General features: G+C 40.3%; 2 protein-coding genes across 2 annotated transcripts; both read left to right on the top strand.

Annotated features, from left to right (window-relative positions):
- Window positions 1-1,692: 1,692 nt before the first annotated feature.
- Window positions 1,693-8,235, top strand: cidea (cell death inducing DFFA like effector a). The gene is made up of 5 exons (XM_038267823.1): window positions 1,693-1,972; window positions 3,590-3,728; window positions 3,814-3,969; window positions 7,550-7,722; window positions 7,838-8,235. The coding sequence occupies exons 1-5, from the start codon at window positions 1,902-1,904 to the stop codon at window positions 7,944-7,946; spliced, it is 648 nt and encodes a 215-aa protein (XP_038123751.1). The 5' UTR covers window positions 1,693-1,901; the 3' UTR covers window positions 7,947-8,235.
- A 246-nt stretch (window positions 8,236-8,481) lies between these two features.
- On the top strand, window positions 8,482-19,290 carry tubb6 (tubulin, beta 6 class V). The gene is made up of 7 exons (XM_038267822.1): window positions 8,482-8,627; window positions 8,987-9,145; window positions 15,571-15,679; window positions 15,752-15,862; window positions 15,986-16,101; window positions 18,188-18,316; window positions 18,392-19,290. Exons 2-7 carry the CDS (start codon window positions 9,089-9,091, stop codon window positions 19,202-19,204), a joined length of 1,335 nt encoding a protein of 444 aa, XP_038123750.1. The 5' UTR covers window positions 8,482-8,627; window positions 8,987-9,088; the 3' UTR covers window positions 19,205-19,290.
- Window positions 19,291-19,437: the final 147 nt, after the last annotated feature.

Raw genomic sequence — 19,437 nt, 5'->3', positions numbered from 1 at the left:
AGCTACATTGTAACCACAGATGCCCTGTGCCCAAGGACACAACAACAATGAAAGTCGGAAACGGGGCTTGAACTGTCAATCCTTCGATTTCAGGGCAAACTCCTACATCCAACGCCACTGTCGCCCTATCATTAATTAAAAAATAGAATTAATCTCAACATTTTGCTCATTAATCAAGAAGGATGTTTGACTAAGAATTACTGTCGATAACATCTCTGAACACTTTCAACATTCCTTTCATATCGTCTTTTCTTTCAAAAAATAAATTTATGTAATAATCTTTATTTGTATGTCTGATTATTTTTATAGGCTTTGTATCATTTTTCATATTTTTTGAATGATATTTTATTTTATATTTTAGTCTTGATTCAATTTAATTTAATGAAGTTTATTTATATGTCACTTTTTCACAACATGTCATCTCAGGGCCCTTTATAGAGACAATTCAACCTCATCATCCAGTCAGATTAGTTCAAAGTTTTCTATCTAAGAAAAACCAGCTGATTGCATCGACTCATTGACTCTTCAGCAATCCCTCACACTAAGCATGCTTGTAGCGACAGTGGAGAGGAAAAACTCCCTTTGAACAGGAAGAAACCTCCAGCAGAACCAGGCTCAGTGTGAGCGGCCATCTGCTGAGACCCACTGGGGTTCAAGGAGACAGAAGCAGACATAGAAAAAGAAGCACAGATACAAAAGGCAACTGTCAACCAGCTCCACAGGCGGCCCCGTCCAGGAAACACACAGCCAGGCAGACGAGCTCCGAGCCAGCTCCCATGTCAGAGGATGAAGGGAGCACATCCAGTTAGTCACAGTCAGAGAAACAGGACTACACTGGAAAACAGGCCAAGCTCCAACACCTAGAAACAAAGGTGTTGATGGCAGCAGCACAGCTGATATTTCTCTCCAGGATGGAGTCACAGCCAAACAGGAACAGACCAGATGAAGCTACTATGAGAAAAAGCAGAGAGAGCAGAACGTTAGAGATTGAACTAACAGATTCTGCAGAGTGGGAGAATATAGAGAGAATGAAGCAGAATGATGAAAAAGGGGTCCCTATGTCCTCCAGCAGTCTAAGCCTATAGCAGCATAACTATAGAGATAGATCAGGATAACCTGAGCCACTCTAACTAGAAGCTTTATCAAAAAGGAAAGTTTTAAGCCTAGCCTTAAAAGTAGACAGGGTGTCTGCCTCACGGACTAAAACTGGTAGTTGGTTCCACAGGAGAGGAGCCTGAGAACTAAAAGATCTGCCTCCCATTCTACTTTAGAAATTCTAGGAACCACTAGTAAACCTGCAGATTGAGAGCGAAGTGCTCTGTTAGGAACATAAGGAACAATCAGATGTCTGATATCAGATGGAGCTTGGCCATTTAAGGCTTTATATGTGAGAAGGAGGATTTTAAATTCTATTCTGGATTTAGCAGGAAGCCAATGAAGAGAGGCCAGGATAGGAGAGATATGATCTCTCTTTTTCATTTTCATCAGAACTCATATAGATTATGTATACCAATTGTGACAGTAAATCCATTTAATTATTACACGCTGTATCTTTAAAAATCTGCTTTATTGCCTGCAAAGGTTTTTATTTTGAAGGTTTATTTTCATGTTGATTTTTTTTCTCATCAAATAATACTGATCTCTAGGTTTTCTGTTTTCCTTGATGTTTCCATTTTGATGAATTATTTTCTGATCCAGTAATGGCTTCTTGAACTGTGTGGGTGATCATTGGTCAGGTAGCCTATGGGCGGGTTTCTGAGCTGATTGCTGGCCAATCAGAGGCCGCCTCTGTTGTTAAATGGTCTGTTTGTTTTCCTCAGCAGGTGACCCTCACACAGTGTTTGAACTGACCTCCTGGTACAGAGCTGCTCTTTTTTCCACCTCTCTGACCTACAGACTTCATGATGGCTCCTCTCTCCATCCAGTCTGGGCTGAACTACGCCAAAACGCTGCTGCCAGAAACTCTGAAGAGGTGAGGAGGGCAAAGGGCTGAGAAATGTTTCCTCCAGAATCAGAGAGGGAAGGTTTTAGTTTAAAGCTTGGTTGGTATTTTGAGAAGAGTTTAGTTTTAGCTTAGGTAAGCTGGGCTTAAATGTAGTTTGGTTTGTTTGAAATCCTGCAGAAATTCATTTTCTCAACAAAAAATATTTCAATCTATCCAATCAAATCTCCTTATAATTCAGTAAGTTTGCTGCCATCTCATCATTTCTGTAGGCTTGATTAAAAACTATTCACACCAATGGTTCATTTTAACTTTTAGTTTTCTGTCTACTAAAAGTTATGTTCTGGAATAAAAGTATTTTGTTTCTGTGCATTTTAGTAAAAAAAATTTGAAAAAATATTTATTCCTTTTTTCAATGATAAAGGAAAATCCTGTTCCCCTCCTTATCTTTGGTCCAGCATTACTTTCCATGTTTCTTCTGGTATTTTGATTAATTTTCTTTACCTTTAAATCTTAGAGGTTGGAAGGCCTCCTGACCATCACCCTAATCTAAAACATTAACATTAATTCCTGGCAGAGGAACATTGGTCCAAATAAATCAATGCTATAAATCTGCTGACGGTGTGAATAATTTTAACAGAACAGCAAGTAAACATTAAAGAGTCAATAGTTAAAGATCTTAAATAAAATGTTTTACTGTATTTGTCTGAAAATAAAGCAAGAATTTCATTTCATATAAAACAAAATTTAGAGTCTTTGTTTTAAAATTTGGATCTTCGAAATAATTTGTAGTTTGTTTCAGAAAGTTTCCTATAATCTGTTTCTAAGTTAGACTTTGTTTGTGAAACTGCAGCTTGATTTTATTCTCCAGGGGAAAGTTTGATAAGGCATCATTATTCCTGGACTCTGCAGACATGCAGACTGGAGCTCAGAGATTATCCACCCAGAATTCTTCCAGTAAACATTCAGGTCTCTGCTCTGGTTTAAAACTGGATCACTCAGAGTGATTTGGGGATTTTCTTTTAGCTAAACATGTTTTTATAAAGATCAAATAGTTAATCAGAGAATAATGAAGTCTCCTGGTTTGGGTCCATCAGAGTGATGGAGTTCTGGTTCTGATCAGATCTGGATTAATCTGAATATTTCCCTAAAAGGTTTCCAGTTTAAGATGCTATAAACGGACCAGAGCTCCTGCAGAAAATAGTCCAAACGACTCGCTGACATCTGCATTATATGTAGCTGTTAGTGAGCAGCTGACCTCAGCTCTGCTCCTGCAGCAGCAGCCGACCTTTTCAACCCACTGATCCGTTTCATAAACTGTGTGGAAATCCAAGCCATTGTTGCAGCAGCTTTCAGCTCATTAAAGCCTCTTTGGGTCAGAGCAGGAAACGGGCTGCAGAACCTCTCTGTGAAATCTGGACCAGCCTTGATTTGATCAACGGTTCTGCTGCTTCTGTTCAGGACAGAATGAATGTTTATCATCTATTTTCCTGAATGCATCTGATGCGGATCTGTGATGGATTCATTATTTCATTTTCATTTCATTATTTATTAGTTAAATTTTTCATCAGAATCTTCTCTAAAGAAGTTCTCAGTCCTCCTTGTTTCCGATTAACTTCTCCTCCTGACATCCTGACTCCCCATCAGGTCCGTGTCCACGGTCCACACCACCATCTCTCTCCACATCCTGCCATCCCCTCAGCCTCACTGCTATAAAGTCTGCACCCACAGCCGGCGGCGGCGCAGGAGCCTGGTGGCGTCTACGCTTCCTGAGCTGCTGGAGCAGGTGAACATGGAGGTTCCTCTGGGATGTTCCACCTTTAAACGCTCCGCTTTACTGGCTTCTTCTCTTCCATGGTGGCGTGTCCCAGGCAGCGAGGGTCTTCATGCTGTCTTGCTGTAACCTCCTGACTCTGGTCCTGGAGGAGGACGGCACTGTGGTGGACTCGGAGGAGTTCTTCCAGTCGCTGCCCTGTAGCACTACGCTGATGGTTCTGGATAAAGGGGAGATGTGGAGCCAAAGTAAGGTGAGACTCTTCAGCTAGAAACAGCAGACAGACCAATGAAGGCTGATTTAACTGGAACTAGACTGTGAGCAGGGGCGGATTTAGGAAATGTGGGGCCCTAGGCAAAGACAGGCAGGGGGCCCTCTGACCTGAGAAGACAATACATAAAACAGACTCATTATACAGATAGAGAAATGTTAATAGAATAGACATCCATTATCTGTTCTAGGTTGTGTCCCTCTCTTCTTGTCCCTTTTCTTCTTGTTTTCCTCTCTATGTTTTGTACTCAGCTGACTTTTCATGCTGTCTCTAAAGGAATGAAAGATTTTTTCCAAGCACTAAGCTCACTTAGCTGATTGCTCCTTCCTGTGTTTCCAAAAAGTAAATAACCCAGTCCTTCTTTTCACTGTAGACAAGCCATGATCTGCTTATCTGTTCTCCATTTTTCATTTGGATGAAATAATAGCTGCATGAATCATGACAGCAGACAAGATAGAGGGGAGCAGGAGGCGGGGTTACCAATCTACTCGCTCTGGAGAGCAGAGTTCGCTGCTTTTAGATGTTGTCTCCAAAGTCTCCAGTAGCAGAAAAAAGTCTCTAGATTTGGCGCTAGGAGCTTTTTAGAAATCGAAGTGCTAGAGGGGTCTGAAAAGTGGCTAAATATAGCGACTAAAGCGCTAAGTTGGCAACACTGCTCTTTGCATGGTTTGTTTTCAAATGGTTTGCTGCTGTCTGTTTGGACATTTCTGAACATGTGCAGCAAATGGACTGATCCAATATGGTGGACACTGAATCTTATTATAGATTTGCTGTAATAAGTGCTGTAAAACCTGACGTTATCCAATTAAAATTGTCGTTATCAATTGAACGCCAACGTTAGCTGTGTGTGTCGCTCATTATTAGAGTGAACTTCGCTCTCGTTCACCTCCATTACTTCAAAACTGATCCGTTCACTAAAAACAGGAACGTATTCAGTGAACGCCGTTCATGCATAACACTGATCATATTAGTAATATTATTTGTGCAAAGTAAATATAAGGATATATAAAATAATCTAATATGAGGATCCTTTTATAAACTGCACCATTAAACCTTGGAGTTGAGAAGTTCAGCGGCTGCCCTGCAAAAAGGAAAATAAATATTCCACTTCCTGAATGTGGAATAGCCTGTCCTGCCTGTGCACCAGAGTTAAAACTGTAACATGATGCGTTGTGCTGCGCGACAACGAGATGGGTCTTAACCTGTGTGCATGGCGGATGGCGAGTCACCACCCGGTGAGAGCTTCATTGTTCTACTAGGAAGCCTACTCTACAGACCAATGCTGTTGGATTATTTCTTTATCCAGCTGGAGGGTCTTTGATTGGCTGTATGAGAACATTTTTCCTTTTTTTTTTTTTTAAAGCCCCTGTCACGCCAGCATATGTCTGACGTACGGAATATCCACAAAAACTCTGGCATACATTGGATAAGTTATGGGTATGTTTTGTATAAGTTATGATTAGGGCTGGGTATTTTCGCCAGAGTCCTGAATTGATTCGATTTTGATTCATAGGGTTCTAAATCGATTAATTTCGATTCGATATGTTTTTACAATAATGAAAGTGGTTCAACTGTGTTTCAAAACACTCATGTATTTTATTTTTTCCAACACAAAGTGAAAACTTGTAAATCGGACAGTTTAAACTTGAGATGTGAAAAAAAAAAAAAACTGTCTCAAAAGTGCAAACTTGTTTGTGAAAAGTGAAAAAGCCTCACTGGAGCAAGACATGCCTGAGCTGCATTATCTCCAATGCACAAACCATATTTGCAGCGTTGTCTGTAGCAACTACAGGGTGTTTGCTGGTCAGCCTCCATTTGTTAATGTCTTTAATCAACCTATCCGCTATATTTGCATCTTTGCTGCTTATTTGAATGTGAACGTCACGCTCGTCACTGTAAAACTAATCAATCTTATTCCCTAGACATCGATTTTGCAAAAATGTATTGATTTTTTTTTTTACCCAGCCCTAGTTATGAGTGCGCTGAAGCACGCTGCCCCACTTCGACATACAGCATGTACATCCCGCTGTATGCCAGAGTATGCCATACGTGGGCCATAAGTTCCAGGTCAGTTATCTGATGGTTGACATTTGTTAAGTCTAAGTTACTCATCAGTCGTGGCGTCTAGCTGATCCTAAACCTCTGAGTAACTTGTGCATAACGTATCTGACGTGTTCCAGACGAGCGCTGAACGTGTTTCTAACTTCCAGCTACTGTATAATGGCGTATTGGCAGCGTTTTGGTATAAAGGGGGTTCACAGGAGGAAACCGTCAGTTCTCCTCCAGACTTCATCCCCATCATAGGGTGAGCCAGAAGGTGAGTGATGGATCCTCTCTGCGTTCACGCCCACCACCAACACACTTCCTAGCAGACATGACGCTCAATCTGCTGCCACCGAAAACCTGCTTTTTTTTTTTTTTCTTTCTTTATTTCTTTTTTTAAACAGCTAGGTTATTACTGTGATCAAAAATAACTCTTTTGCCCCGTAAGCAAACTGGCTTGTGCATCATTTCCTGGGCATTACGCTGCTGTGCGTTTTGCAGAAGTTTCGTCGTTGGACATTGGTTCTGGACTCGTTATATCTCCAAAATTGAAAAAAAATACACAGAAAGTTCAGTGTTTGCCAGCATTTAATTAATTTTTTTTTATTTTAACAATGTCCTGTCTGGCAATGTGGCAATAAGAATAATTGTCTTGATGCCAAAACGAGCTGAAAAGATTTTACTTTCACTAGTGGAGCAGTACGGCTATCGCCATAGTGTTCCGCTTGATTTATGCATATAAATAACTTTTATAAATTTCATGCAGGGAGTTTTACAGCTTATAACGACACTGCAATGGGAAAGTAAAACAGGAAAGGAATAACAGGAAAAAAAGGAGAAAAGATGAAAGAAAGGGGAGAGAAAAAGGAGACGATAAAACATCTTAAGTCTGCTTCATCACCTGCAAAGAGATGTAAAAAGAACAGCACAGCCAACCAACATGGACAAGACATACAATCAAGTAACACCTAGATACTATCGCTGATGTATAAGTGGTATTATTTAATCTGACATATACTCTGTGTAACCTGAAGATTAGATATGCCAGAATTTTAGACGATTCTGGGACGTCAGGCACATACTGGCTAAATCGTCAAGGTGTGACAGCGGATTAAGGACATGTTTGAACATCCAAATACAGCTCTTAAATTAACTAATGACTTTCTTATTGAAAGGACTTATTATGTTTGTTTGTATATTATGGGGCAGAGCAGCTGGTTTTGTTTCTTAGATAAAGGCGGCTTGTGTGTGTTTGTGAAACTATTCAGAAACAAGAGATGCTATGAGAGCCCAAAGTTAAATTATAAAAGGATTTTCAGTTTTTATACATTTTATTAATCAAATAAAATTAGTTTTAATTTGAAAACCAAACTTGGATTGGCTCCTAGATGGGATAACAGAATGCTGCATTCTTCAGCTCTTCCAGCAGGTGGCAGCAGGTCCAAAGCATCTCAGAGATCAGGTTCACCTAAATTGTGCTTTAAGTATCTGATTAGGTTTTATTTTCTAAACTTTTCAGGTTCTCCCAAGCTTCCGAGAGCCGAAGAAGAAAGCGATTGCAAAGCTGACCTTTGACCTTTATAAAGTGCACCCTAAAGACTTCCTGTGCTGCCTGGCTGTCAGAGCAACGCTGTACGAGGTCTACACGCTGTCCTACGACTTCAGATGCACTCGAGTCAAACACGTCCTCAGGTGGGTCCAGCTGAGGAGGACATCTGGTTCTGTTTGGATCCTAGTTGGACCCGCCTCTCCTCCTGAGGATCCAGACTAATCCGGTCGTTCTGATGATGCATCTCTGTGTGTTCAGGTCCGTCCTGCGCTGCATCACCTGTCTGACCAGAATCACCGGGCAGCTGCTGCTCTGCACGTCCTCCTCACTGCTCCAGTTCACCACAGACGATGACGACGGCAGCTAGAGTCCTCGTTAACGCCAGCGCCACCCTGAGGCTGGATGGACTCCTCCGCATGTTTGGGGCTCAGGCTGATTTATGGTCTTTCTGCACAGAGAGCCTGTTTAACGCTAAACCTCAGAGTTTAATGTGCTTAGATCAGGAAAAGTGATAGTTTATCATTTGTCCAAGGTTTTAGATTTGATTTGCTTTAGATAAACAAAAAAACAAATTTTTTTTTTTATAATTGTTTGACTTTGTGAATGAAAAGTTTGAATAAAGACTAGTTTATTTAAAGCGATTTGTCAGTTTTGCCTTGGAAATAGACTGGTGACCTGTCCAGGGTGGACCTGCCTCTCGTGACAGCTGGAGAAAGACACCAGCACCCCTCACGGATGTAAGTTTTGGAGTTTTTTTTTTTTTGGGACAAGCTAAAAAGAAACCAAACATATCAAGAAAAGCTGGAAGGATATGGAGTAAAACGCCAGAAGTCCAAGAGAGGGAAAAGATGACTGATCCTTAGAAAGGCAGCAGAGCAGGAATCTGAATCCCTCCCCCGGCTGCAGGAGGAATCCATTTGCTCCCACAGACTCGCTGCATCACAGACGGATTCCTGTTTCATTGCTCACGGCGTGCCGTAAACCGATCTCAGTGCTGACCTCTGCAGCAGCTGACTGATCCCTCATCAGCAGGAATGTTCGCCTCCTGGTATCCTTCCTCATTAATCATCCAGTCACTGAAGTCAGATTCAATTTCAAACACTTTTCTACATTTAACAAGCAAGAAAACAATATTAACCATATCTGACATTTTACTATAACATAATACAACATGTAGGTGATTGTTATTTCTGGGATGTCCTCAGTTTTAAGGGAAAACCAATTTTTAATGTCTCTATATAGTTTAAAAGAAAAGGGACAGGAAAAAAAATATTAATGGATTAATTTGGAGATTAACAAAAGGAGCAGCATTTTAAATTAAATTTAAATCTTTTGTGCAATAATTCTGCCACTGGGTAAATATTGAGATTTTAAAGTGATTCTCTAACAATTGGTGCGCGTGGACAGGGTGTGGCCTCATGAAAGCAGCTGTGAGGAGCCTATATAAGCGACTACAAGCGTCCAGAGCTTCACATTCACCCACTCGGCAGAGAGACACGCAGGGACATCATGAGGGAAATAGTCCACATCCAGGCGGGACAATGCGGGAACCAGATCGGCACCAAGGTTTGGATCTAATTCTACTTTCATTTAATAAACCAGCGACACTTTTACTGTTTATTTTCACTCTGAAAGGCTTTTCTTATTTATGTTACTTATATTCATTGTCATTCTGATTTGGTTTTACAGTCACTTAAAATAGATTCAACCTTTTTTAAATTTAATGTTTCAAAGATCAAATAAATTTAAATAGTGTTTTTATATGTTCGCTTTTAAATGATATTGTATTTATTAATCCATCATTAAATGGTGCAGATTGAAGGTGTATTTTTAAATCCTTTCTCTAAATGAAGAGTCTTTAAAAACCTAAATATTAGATCTAATTATAAATAGTTTTCTCTAACATTTAAAAATGTAATTTCTTTTATCTTCTTTTATTTTCCTGCACATTCTCCTGTTTTTAAGGACCTTCCTGATCCCTGAGCCAATAAAAACCCTGTTCAACCAATCAGAATTAGTCCTCAGATGTTAAAATTACTGATTAAATTAACTTAATTTAATTAATGGAACTTTTTCCATTCAACACATCTTTTCTAGTTAAATGAAATCAACACAATTTTATAAAACACTTTTAAAGGAAAATAATAGAGACACCAAATTTGACTCTGGTTGATTAAACTTAATAAAATCTGATTCTGTTGACCTAAATTTGTCCCTGCATTGAATTAAGTTATATTCAATTAACTCATAACATTTAAATAACCCAATGAAAAATTAATTGGTTTTTCAACTCAGTTGTATTTAAGAACAGAAACGGTTTTAAAGGAAAAGTCCGGTCTGAGGAATAATCAATGGATCATTATTTATACCTAAAACTAATACATTTGCAGTGATTTTTATTTTTTTTTTAAGATTTGTTTTATTAACAAAAGCGTTTATAAGATATCTATGGTGTAAAGCAAGCATTTACAGTTATACTAAAAACCGTATTTTATAAAACAAACCTATTGATATATATAGTCTTACAGACACAGAATACAAGGAAGACGATTTTTGATTTTTAACACCAGAAGAAAACAACAAAACAAAATATAACAAACTTTTCCCCTCCCACCCCCCCTTCTCGTATAGTTCTCTATATCTTTTAATTTCTGTACACAACACATCCATCTGAGCACATTAGTCTCTGTATAATTCACACTACTTCTATCAAGGTACATAAGTGAGGAAGTTTTATAAGAAAAACCTGCAAAGGGCTAATTTGAAGCAAGTCCCGAAACCGCAGAATGTCTGTCTTTTTTTTTTTGCTCTAACTTTATATAATATATTTTCGTGTGTGCAGTAAGATACAAGCTCATTGATCCAGTGTCTTACTGAAGGTGTATTTTTGGATTTCCAGTTAACCAGGATATATTTAACAATCGCGATGATTCAATGAATTTAGCGTTAATCAGTAAAAAAAATAAAAAGAATACATTTCATTGCGATCACTGAGTCTGGGAGCGGCCATTTTTGCCCATATATAGTAGCCCCTCCCTCCTGCCATCTTCCAGCAGTGACGTCACCGTGCGGTTAGCCTAGCGCCATTCTCCCCGCTTTCCAAGCTAAATCAATGGGAACTACTAGACACATCTGCAATCAACAACAATTATTGAAGATTTCCAGAGGACTTCACCATTGAAATTCACCAGAGCTATAGTGAAACTGACAATGCCCACGTGCATGGCAGCTGGATGCTGGAATACATCGGGTAAAAGTGAAAAAAAGAGTTATTCCACCTTTCTGATTCCTGATCCTCCACGGACGGGTTGGTCGTTGGATCGCCAACTTGAAGAGGGAGGATTTGCCATCGAACTTCTGGCCAGAGAAAAAACCCGTAATATGTAGCCAACATTTGGAAGAAGAATGTTTTCAAGATGACTTGGATAATAGCGCGTTGTGACAAACACCAGATACAGCACTGGGACTTGATCAACAGCCGATACCGCACCGTGACAATGTCACTAACCAGTAGGTGGCAGTAGTGTTCTTTGACAAACATGGATGCCTCCAGTAAAGCACATTCACATGAAAATTACTCTGAATTAAAAACACGGATCATTTGTTGCACGGCTGCATTATATTTTTTCAGTGAAGGAGACTCTTACAGAAAAGGAAAATCTTTGAAGAATCCAGAGAGTTTCTCTCACAAGTAGGAGCATGGGCGTAGGTTTGCATAGGGACCATAGGGACATGTCCCTACCAAGATTTTGAACCGACCTAATTGTCCCGACCAATAATTGGATGTGAGCAACATGTTTATAATTTCCAGCAGTAGTTGTTGCAGCAGTGGCTTCTTTTCCTCTCGCAGCTCCTCTGCCTGGTCTCTCCTGTCCCTTTCATGTAGCAGCGCATGGAACTGCTGCGCTGTTTAACTCCACTCTCATTGGTTGTTCTGCCTTAAGTTCCGCCTTCTCTCTCTCTGATTGGCTGTTTTCTAGTCCGCGTGTGCTTGGAGCACAACATTGAAAATGTATTCACACTAGAATGCAGCGGTTACTACAATTAATATTAGGCTACAAAACTAGTCCCAATAAAAAAAATGAATATCATGTACACTAAAAAACAAAAACCTTTTTTTTCTTTTATAAAACGAAATATTCTGGGTCAGCCAGGAGTTCTGAAGACTGCTGGAAAAATGGGCAAATAAAGGCTGTAAGCCATCAATATTTCTGATTCTTAGCCACAGCCAACTAAAAAAGAAAATGTGAGGATTTCCTTTTTACCGATATTAAGTTGATATTACTGTTTTCATTTTTTTTTTTTTTTTTTTTACAATTTTGATATAATAACTGATCTAAGTGGGTTGCTCTGTGGGGAAAGGCACATTTACATTTATATTACTGTATGTTTTAAAGTCTCTATACTCCAGTTAATGATGAATCACATACTAAATTAGTTGACGATTATTGAAATATTCAATTAATATGATTCATTTTTTTCAGCCCCAGATGAAATACATGAAATGGGCTACACAGAGTAACTACAGCCCAGATGTTCCACTTTTATAGTGAAGTTAATATTTTAATGAATGTATTATTTTGCTTGATACAGAGAGAGAATAGTAGGTAAAAATATAAGAGTGGGGTTTAACTCTGCACAATTCTATATCTTCAAAAGAAAATACTGTATTTACCTTCTCTCTTAGTCGTTCAAATGAAACCGTTTTCAAAGTGGAAAACAGTCCTAATTCCACATTGATCAGAGCCGGTGATGCTTCAAACATTGATAAACAGCATCTAATGAGTGTAGAGCTTATAACATTTTTATTAATGGAGCAAAATGTTGCTTTTCTCTTTTAACAATGAATTCCTCTTATCAGTACGGATGCTCACATTGAGCATAAAAAAGGGCATGCATATTGCATAGCACCAATGACACCAGACCAATAGTGTCCCTACCAAAGTTCAAATCAAACCTACGCCCTTGAGTAGGAGGGATCAAACTGTTACTTTGCCAAGTCTGTACGGAGTTACAAAGTGATGAGGTGGAGCAGAAATCACTGCCTCCTAACTGTGTTACCATGGTGGTGTGTTCTAAGTGTGTCTGTCTAACCCAGGCCTGCCCAAAGTTGGTCCTCAAGGGCCACCGTCCTGCAGGTTTTAGAGGTTTCTCTGCTTTAGCTCAGCTGAAAGCAGAGAAAAATCTGCAGGACGGTGGCCCTTGAGGACCAACTTTGGGCAGGCCAGGTCTAACCAATGAGATGGCTGCTTACACCTGAGGAGCAGCTCTATGAGTTATAAGGTGAGAAGGGAAGACAATTTTATAAAGGATTAGATCATTATAAGTTAAAAAAGAAACTGGAATTGTAAAAAGCTAGTGCTTTTTAAAATATTTTTTAAGCTTTTAATTAGTTGTGGTTTTTAAATCTCAATTTAGACAGAAGATTTTAAAATGCAGTGTTTAATGGTGGATGAATAAATTCAGTTTACAATTGCTCTTCAACAGCTCGTACTAAAATATTGAATTACAAATTAATTTGGAATTTGGGTTTCTGATTGTATGATTTTAAATGTTAAAATTTTTCAGTGCTTCTCCTGGTCCTCCATACGTCCTGATTTGCCTCTTTAACACGTCCGATTCAAATGAGCTGAGCGTCCAAAGACACACAAGTTTAACTTTAACACTAAAACAAGTCGGAGCGATTTCAGACCCACAAAACAAAACAGACTCCATGATGCAGAAAGATCTGATCTGAAAGTCTGACTGAAATTTTTCATCTAAAAAATACTAAATATTTAAAAAAACTTTATCTAAAGCTCTCCATTGAAACAAAACATTGAAATGATATTTAGGGAAGCTCCTTTCTTGACTCTTTACAAATGTTTACATCTAGTTTCACTTTAATCAGGAAGTTTCATTTGCTTTAATCTCTCTTAAATTCCAGAGAGAAAGATCTCTTCCGGTTTTAATTGAAACATTTAAACCTGTATTTTAGAGACAGTTCTGCTCTGAGATCAACTGCTAAACTGAAGCAAACCAGCGAGGGAACAGAGGGATTCCATCAGTGATGAATGTTGGCATGAAAACAGGAGAACAAACAGACTGAGGAGCAATGGGTGGAAAGAATGCAGCTGAATGAGGAACAGTGCAGCTTAAAGATTAGGCTTATTGGAGACTTCTGTTCTAGAAATAATGGAAGAGGACGTCTTGCATCTAGTTTTATACTTTTTGAAATGCTTCGATGCTGACCTCCAGTCCTGCGAAGTAGTTGCCCTGTTGGACCAAAGACCCAAATGTTTGCAGTAAAGCCCTGCTAATGACCCATTATTTGATTCAGGTGTGTTGAAGCAGAGAAAAGAAACCAGACTTTAAGGACTGGACTTTGGCTGTGTTCACACAGCAGCCTGAAGGGACCCAAATCTAATTCTTTTTTTTTTTTCTTTACCTGCATCCGATCTTTTCATAACCGTCTAGAATCTATCTTTGTAATATGATCCAGGCCTCTTAGCTGTAGCTACTTTCACACTGCAGGCCTTAATGCTTAATTTTGATTCTTCTGCGTGGCCGTTCACATTTGCAAATAGATGCGGCTTGTATGTGATCACCTGTTTGAACTGCATTCATGCAACCTAAGTGTCCCTCATGTGCAGTAGAGGACGCAATGAAGTAGGCATGCATGATAGTGCTGCAGTACGTATTGCCATCTTTTATTTCTTTTACATTAACAAAGCAATCATTTCAGGATGGTTGAAAATAGACTGCTCTCTGCATCGTCGTCCGCCATGATTGTTGTTTTTCTTCCCGCTTCTGCATAGCAAAATGCAGAATAGTGATCTTTGTTGAGTATTAATGGCGTTCAGGTTGGATAAATGCGACTGGGCTGTTCAGTCACAGGTTGCATTGAAAAAAAAAATCTGAACTGTGTCGTTCAGACTGTCTTAAAAAGAACAGATGCAGGTCGCATCTGGACAAAAATATGGGATTTGGGTCACATCAGGCTGCTGCAAGGTAGCGTCATTATTTTCACTCACCTCCAAGCACCCAGTCCAGGTAGACCAGATCCTTGGGGGACGCAGATGCGGAAATCGAACACACCCAGTGGCTGCAATAAGAGGCTACTTGTTTATTCCTTTAGATGTAACCATCGTTTGAACATGGATGCCATGTTGACCTCTAAACTTTCGGCCAACTTAGAGATCCATGGTGTCCCCTGTTAAAGTTTTTAGTGGGACTTTAAATGATTTAACAAACTGCGGTGGAGCTTTGCTTTTTATTTCTGTTTTTCTTCTGATGAGTTGTGATTCATTATGTGACATATTTAAGAAGCTCAAATGACGCCTGATTAAAATGTCTTAATTTTATTTTCTAGTCTTTTCCTTTGTGGTTCTGATTCCAGTTGAGTCATGAAGTTTGATGGACTTTAAAGCTCTAATCAAAGTTCCTCCGAATGACGTCCCGTCGTTGGGTTAAGATGTTAGAAACGGTTGAACAAAACTTCTAGAAAATAAAGGTTAGGTTCTTCCTCTGCTGCCTCCCAACATAAACAGTAACTTCTACTCTGCAAACCTGGAGGAACCGACTGCTGCATGCTAACGATTTAAAGAGCTTCTTTTAGTCACGTTATTATCTGCAGTGGGGCAACCTGATACAAACAGAAAGATTCAGCTCTTTTCCAGCAATTTGAATTGTTTTTATTTTTTTTAAAACCACAGAACTTTGGGGTTTAAAATGTCTCTTTCAAGAGTTAGATCCGCTTTGATGTTCTGATCTGACTGTTTCAGACTGAACAGGGAGAAGGAAGACTTATCATCAATCTGTTGGTTAGGATCATCTCTTTCCTGTCCTGAAATCTTCTAATTTATGTCTGGACCCTAGAATATTTCCTAAGGCTGAGGTGATGCAATCAGAGGGTTTTGGATTGAAGGAGCTCAGCAGGAAGCCGCTGAAAGCTCAGATGTCTGTGAGGGAACCGTCCAGCTGATAGAGTAACGTTCTTTTCTCTGCTGCAGTTTTGGGAGGAGATCAGCGACGAGCACGGCATCGACGCTGCTGGAAACTACGTGGGCGACTCTGCTCTGCAGCTGGACAGGATCAATGTCTACTACAACGAGGCGTCCTGTAAGCTGTGTCGATCCCAGCCTGTGAGTCTCTGTCTGCAGCCTTCAAATAAACCCTGATCTGTTTGTGCAGCACATAAATACGTCCCCCGCGCCGTGCTGGTGGACCTGGAGCCAGGGACCATGGACAGTGTTCGCTCCGGCGCCTTTGGACAGCTCTTCAGACCAGACAACTTCATCTTCGGTAAGTTTGTTTGGACTGGGCCTGAAGGCTGCAGAGGAACTTCAGAGATGCTGGATCTAAGTCTGCATCTGCTCCCGTCCCGGTTTCAGCTTTCACTAATGCATCTTCTCCTGCTGTCTGTAGGTCAGACAGGTGCTGGCAACAACTGGGCTAAAGGTCACTACACAGAGGGGGCGGAGCTAATGGACTCGGTCCTGGATGTAGTGAGGAAGGAGTGCGAGCACTGCGACTGTCTGCAGGTGAAACCAGACCTAACATTTCTAGAATCATCTACCAAACTGTTGGCATTGACTGGAATCTGTTAGTGACGCTAACCTGCTGCCTCCAAGGCTCCCTGAAGGCTTTTCACAGGTTTCAGACTTTGCCTGCAGACTCTGTGATGTTATGCATTTGCTCTCATGTGAGGATAACAACAAATACTTGCTATAGTTGCTATGGTTACTGATCTTAACAATGTCCAGAAACTCTGCATCCAACAGCAGAGGTGTAGGGAGAAAACCCGCAGAATATTTCCTGGGAATTAGGGTTTATTAATGGAAGACGGGCTGAAACTCAATAGTTTTATTCATCTCAGTTTTTTGGGAGGCTTTTCATTTCAATGCATTTATTTATTTGACAGGAAGGGTTTAACTTAATTAGCATTGCTGCAAATGCACATGAATTTGCCAAGAGGCTATTTTTCATCTGTTATCCCAGGACAGATCTTAAGATTGTCCAGCTAAAAAAAAAAACAACACTAAGAATTTTATAGTAAACAATAGGAATATGAAAAAATAACAGAAAACAACTCTTCAAATCTTGTTCAGGTTAATAAAAATAAAACATTTAAATAATTAAATTAAATTATTTATTAGCATTATTTGTTACAGAATTAGCCCTGATAAAATCCAGTGTGTACTCCAAGATAACTTACATGTAGCCTGATACAATCACAATCTGAAATTATCTAAAACTAAAACTGAATTCGGACGAGTATGAATTCTAATTTTGGATCTCAGTGGGAGAGTTGCTGCTAGTCATACTTGCTGTTTCAGATATCAAAAATGAATGTAGTATTCTAGATATCCAGAATCTATCACAACAAAGAAAATGAAAGAGAGAAATACGAAGAGGAAACAAAAAAAAGAGAGAAAGAAAGAAGAAGAGAAAAAAAAGAAAAAAGAAGAAAAAAATAAAAATAAATAAACTAAACAGATTTACACTCATACAGACACAATATATATATGTATGTGTGTGTGTGTGTGTAATGTGTGGCCATGTCTTTAATACCTGGTGGGGACAATTTCCTAGGAATATGCTACATTTTGGGGACTCATAGGTACTTGTGGGGACCAACAACTGGTCCCCATAAGGAAAGTTTCTCTTCTTGGGGTGGGGGTTAGGTTTAGGACTAAGGTGTGAGGGACAGAATTCCACCCCTTAGTTGCTGTAACTGTAAAAGCTATTTGACCAAAAGCCCCTTTATGCAAAGGAACAACAGTCTCCTCTTCCTGAGCCTCGTTGCACAATCTGTGAGTTCCTGATCTTTACAAACTGACTGAGTGGAGGAGATGACAGACCATGGATTTTGTACAACAGAGGTTCCATCTAGGGCTGAAACTATTTATCCGATTAATTACGATGAATCGCTTATTGAAGTAATCATTAACTAATTTAGTAATCAATTAATCTTTAACTGGAGTATACAGACTTTAAAACGTTTCTTTAGCTAACAGAGCGACCCACCTTGAGCAGCAATTATACCAAAATTGTAAAAAAAAAAAAAAAAAATATATATATATATATATATATATATGTGTGTGTCATTCTGTCCTATCCAGAACTCAAGTGGAAAAGTTTTAGTTTCGCCTGATTTAATTTCTTAAAAACTCTTTTGGAGATTCTGACTCTCTGATTGTTAGATTTTTAATCTAAAAAATAATTTACACAATCGATTCAAATTATTGTTAGTTGCAGCCCTGATTTCAATACTTGTTGACATTTTCCCAGGTTAAAAGCTTGTGCTTTAGTAAAATGGCCCAATGGTCATATTGTGATGATTTTTTTTTTATCCAGAGTTTTGATTTTAAAGAGATTCTAAAGGATTTAGTTTTGCTGATATAAAAGCTGCTCTTTTTTATGCATGTGGCCCAAAGACAGTAGTTGATTCTGGCAGCGGCTTGAAACGGTAAATATCTAATCAATTCATCATTGTAACAACACAAACACATCCATCCTCAAGGCTTGTTACACTTGGAGCTCTAGTGTCTTTTTCTCGGTCCTCCATCTCCACTATGGTTTCTTCGGTTTGAGGCTGAATGTCTGAAACTGCAGTTTTTCCTGTAGGGCTTCCAGCTGACGCACTCTTTAGGAGGAGGAACTGGTTCTGGGATGGGAACCCTGCTGATCAGCAAGATCCGGGAGGAGTATCCTGACCGCATCATGAACACCTTCAGCGTCATGCCCTCACCTAAGGTACAGCCCTGGCTCCGCTATCCTCCATACTGCTGAGACTCTCCCAGGTTTTATTTTCCTAAACTGCTCCCTCAGGTTTCGGATACGGTGGTGGAGCCGTACAACGCCACCCTCTCTGTGCACCAGCTGGTTGAGAACACGGACGAAACCTACTGCATCGACAACGAGGCCCTTTACGACATCTGCTTCCGCACCCTGAAACTCACCACCCCCACCTACGGAGACCTCAACCACCTGGTGTCTGCCACCATGAGCGGCGTGACCACCTCGCTCCGTTTCCCCGGACAGCTCAACGCCGACCTCCGAAAGCTTGCCGTCAACATGGTTCCCTTCCCGAGGCTGCACTTCTTCATGCCGGGCTTCGCCCCGCTGACTGCCAGGGGCAGCAAGCAGTACCGCGCCCTCACCGTTCCCGAGCTCACCCAGCAGATGTTTGATGCCCGAAACATGATGGCGGCCTGCGACCCCCATCACGGCCGCTACCTGACCGTGGCCACCGTCTTCCGCGGGCCGATGTCCATGAAGGAGGTGGACGAGCAGATGCTGAACATCCAAAACAAGAACAGCAGCTACTTTGTTGAGTGGATCCCCAACAACGTGAAGGTGGCCGTGTGCGACATCGCCCCCCGCGGGATGAAGATGGCCGCCACATTCATCGCAAACAGCACGGCCATCCAGGAGCTCTTCAAGCGGATCTCGGAGCAATTCTCGGCCATGTTCAGGAGGAAGGCCTTCCTGCACTGGTTCACGGGAGAAGGGATGGATGAGATGGAGTTCACGGAGGCGGAGAGCAACATGAATGACCTGGTGTCCGAGTACCAGCAGTACCAGGACGCCACAGCCGACGATGGCGAGGAGAACTTTGAGGAAGACGATATAGACGAGTAGGGCCCATTGATGAAATATTTCGGATTCATGTTCGTCTTTGGTGTTTGATTTCAGTAAATTTAGATCAAAACCATACAGAGTTAAATGATTTTTAGCGTAATTTTTGTCTTGAAGCCTGAATTTTAAAATCGTAGGAAAGCGGCTGTTCCAAATGTTGCATTTCCAAATTCTCCTGAGTGGTGCCCGACTTTACACCAGTGAATAAAGTGAATGTGATTGGTTGTTTATCAAGG

The sequence above is a fragment of the Cyprinodon tularosa genome, unplaced genomic scaffold (genome assembly GCF_016077235.1).
Source record: "Cyprinodon tularosa strain WSP-4 unplaced genomic scaffold, ASM1607723v1 ctg686, whole genome shotgun sequence".
In the NCBI taxonomy this organism is placed as follows: Eukaryota; Metazoa; Chordata; class Actinopteri; order Cyprinodontiformes; family Cyprinodontidae; genus Cyprinodon; species Cyprinodon tularosa.
Note: the sequence above shows the minus strand (reverse complement) of the source record. Positions and strands in the feature narration are given on the sequence as shown.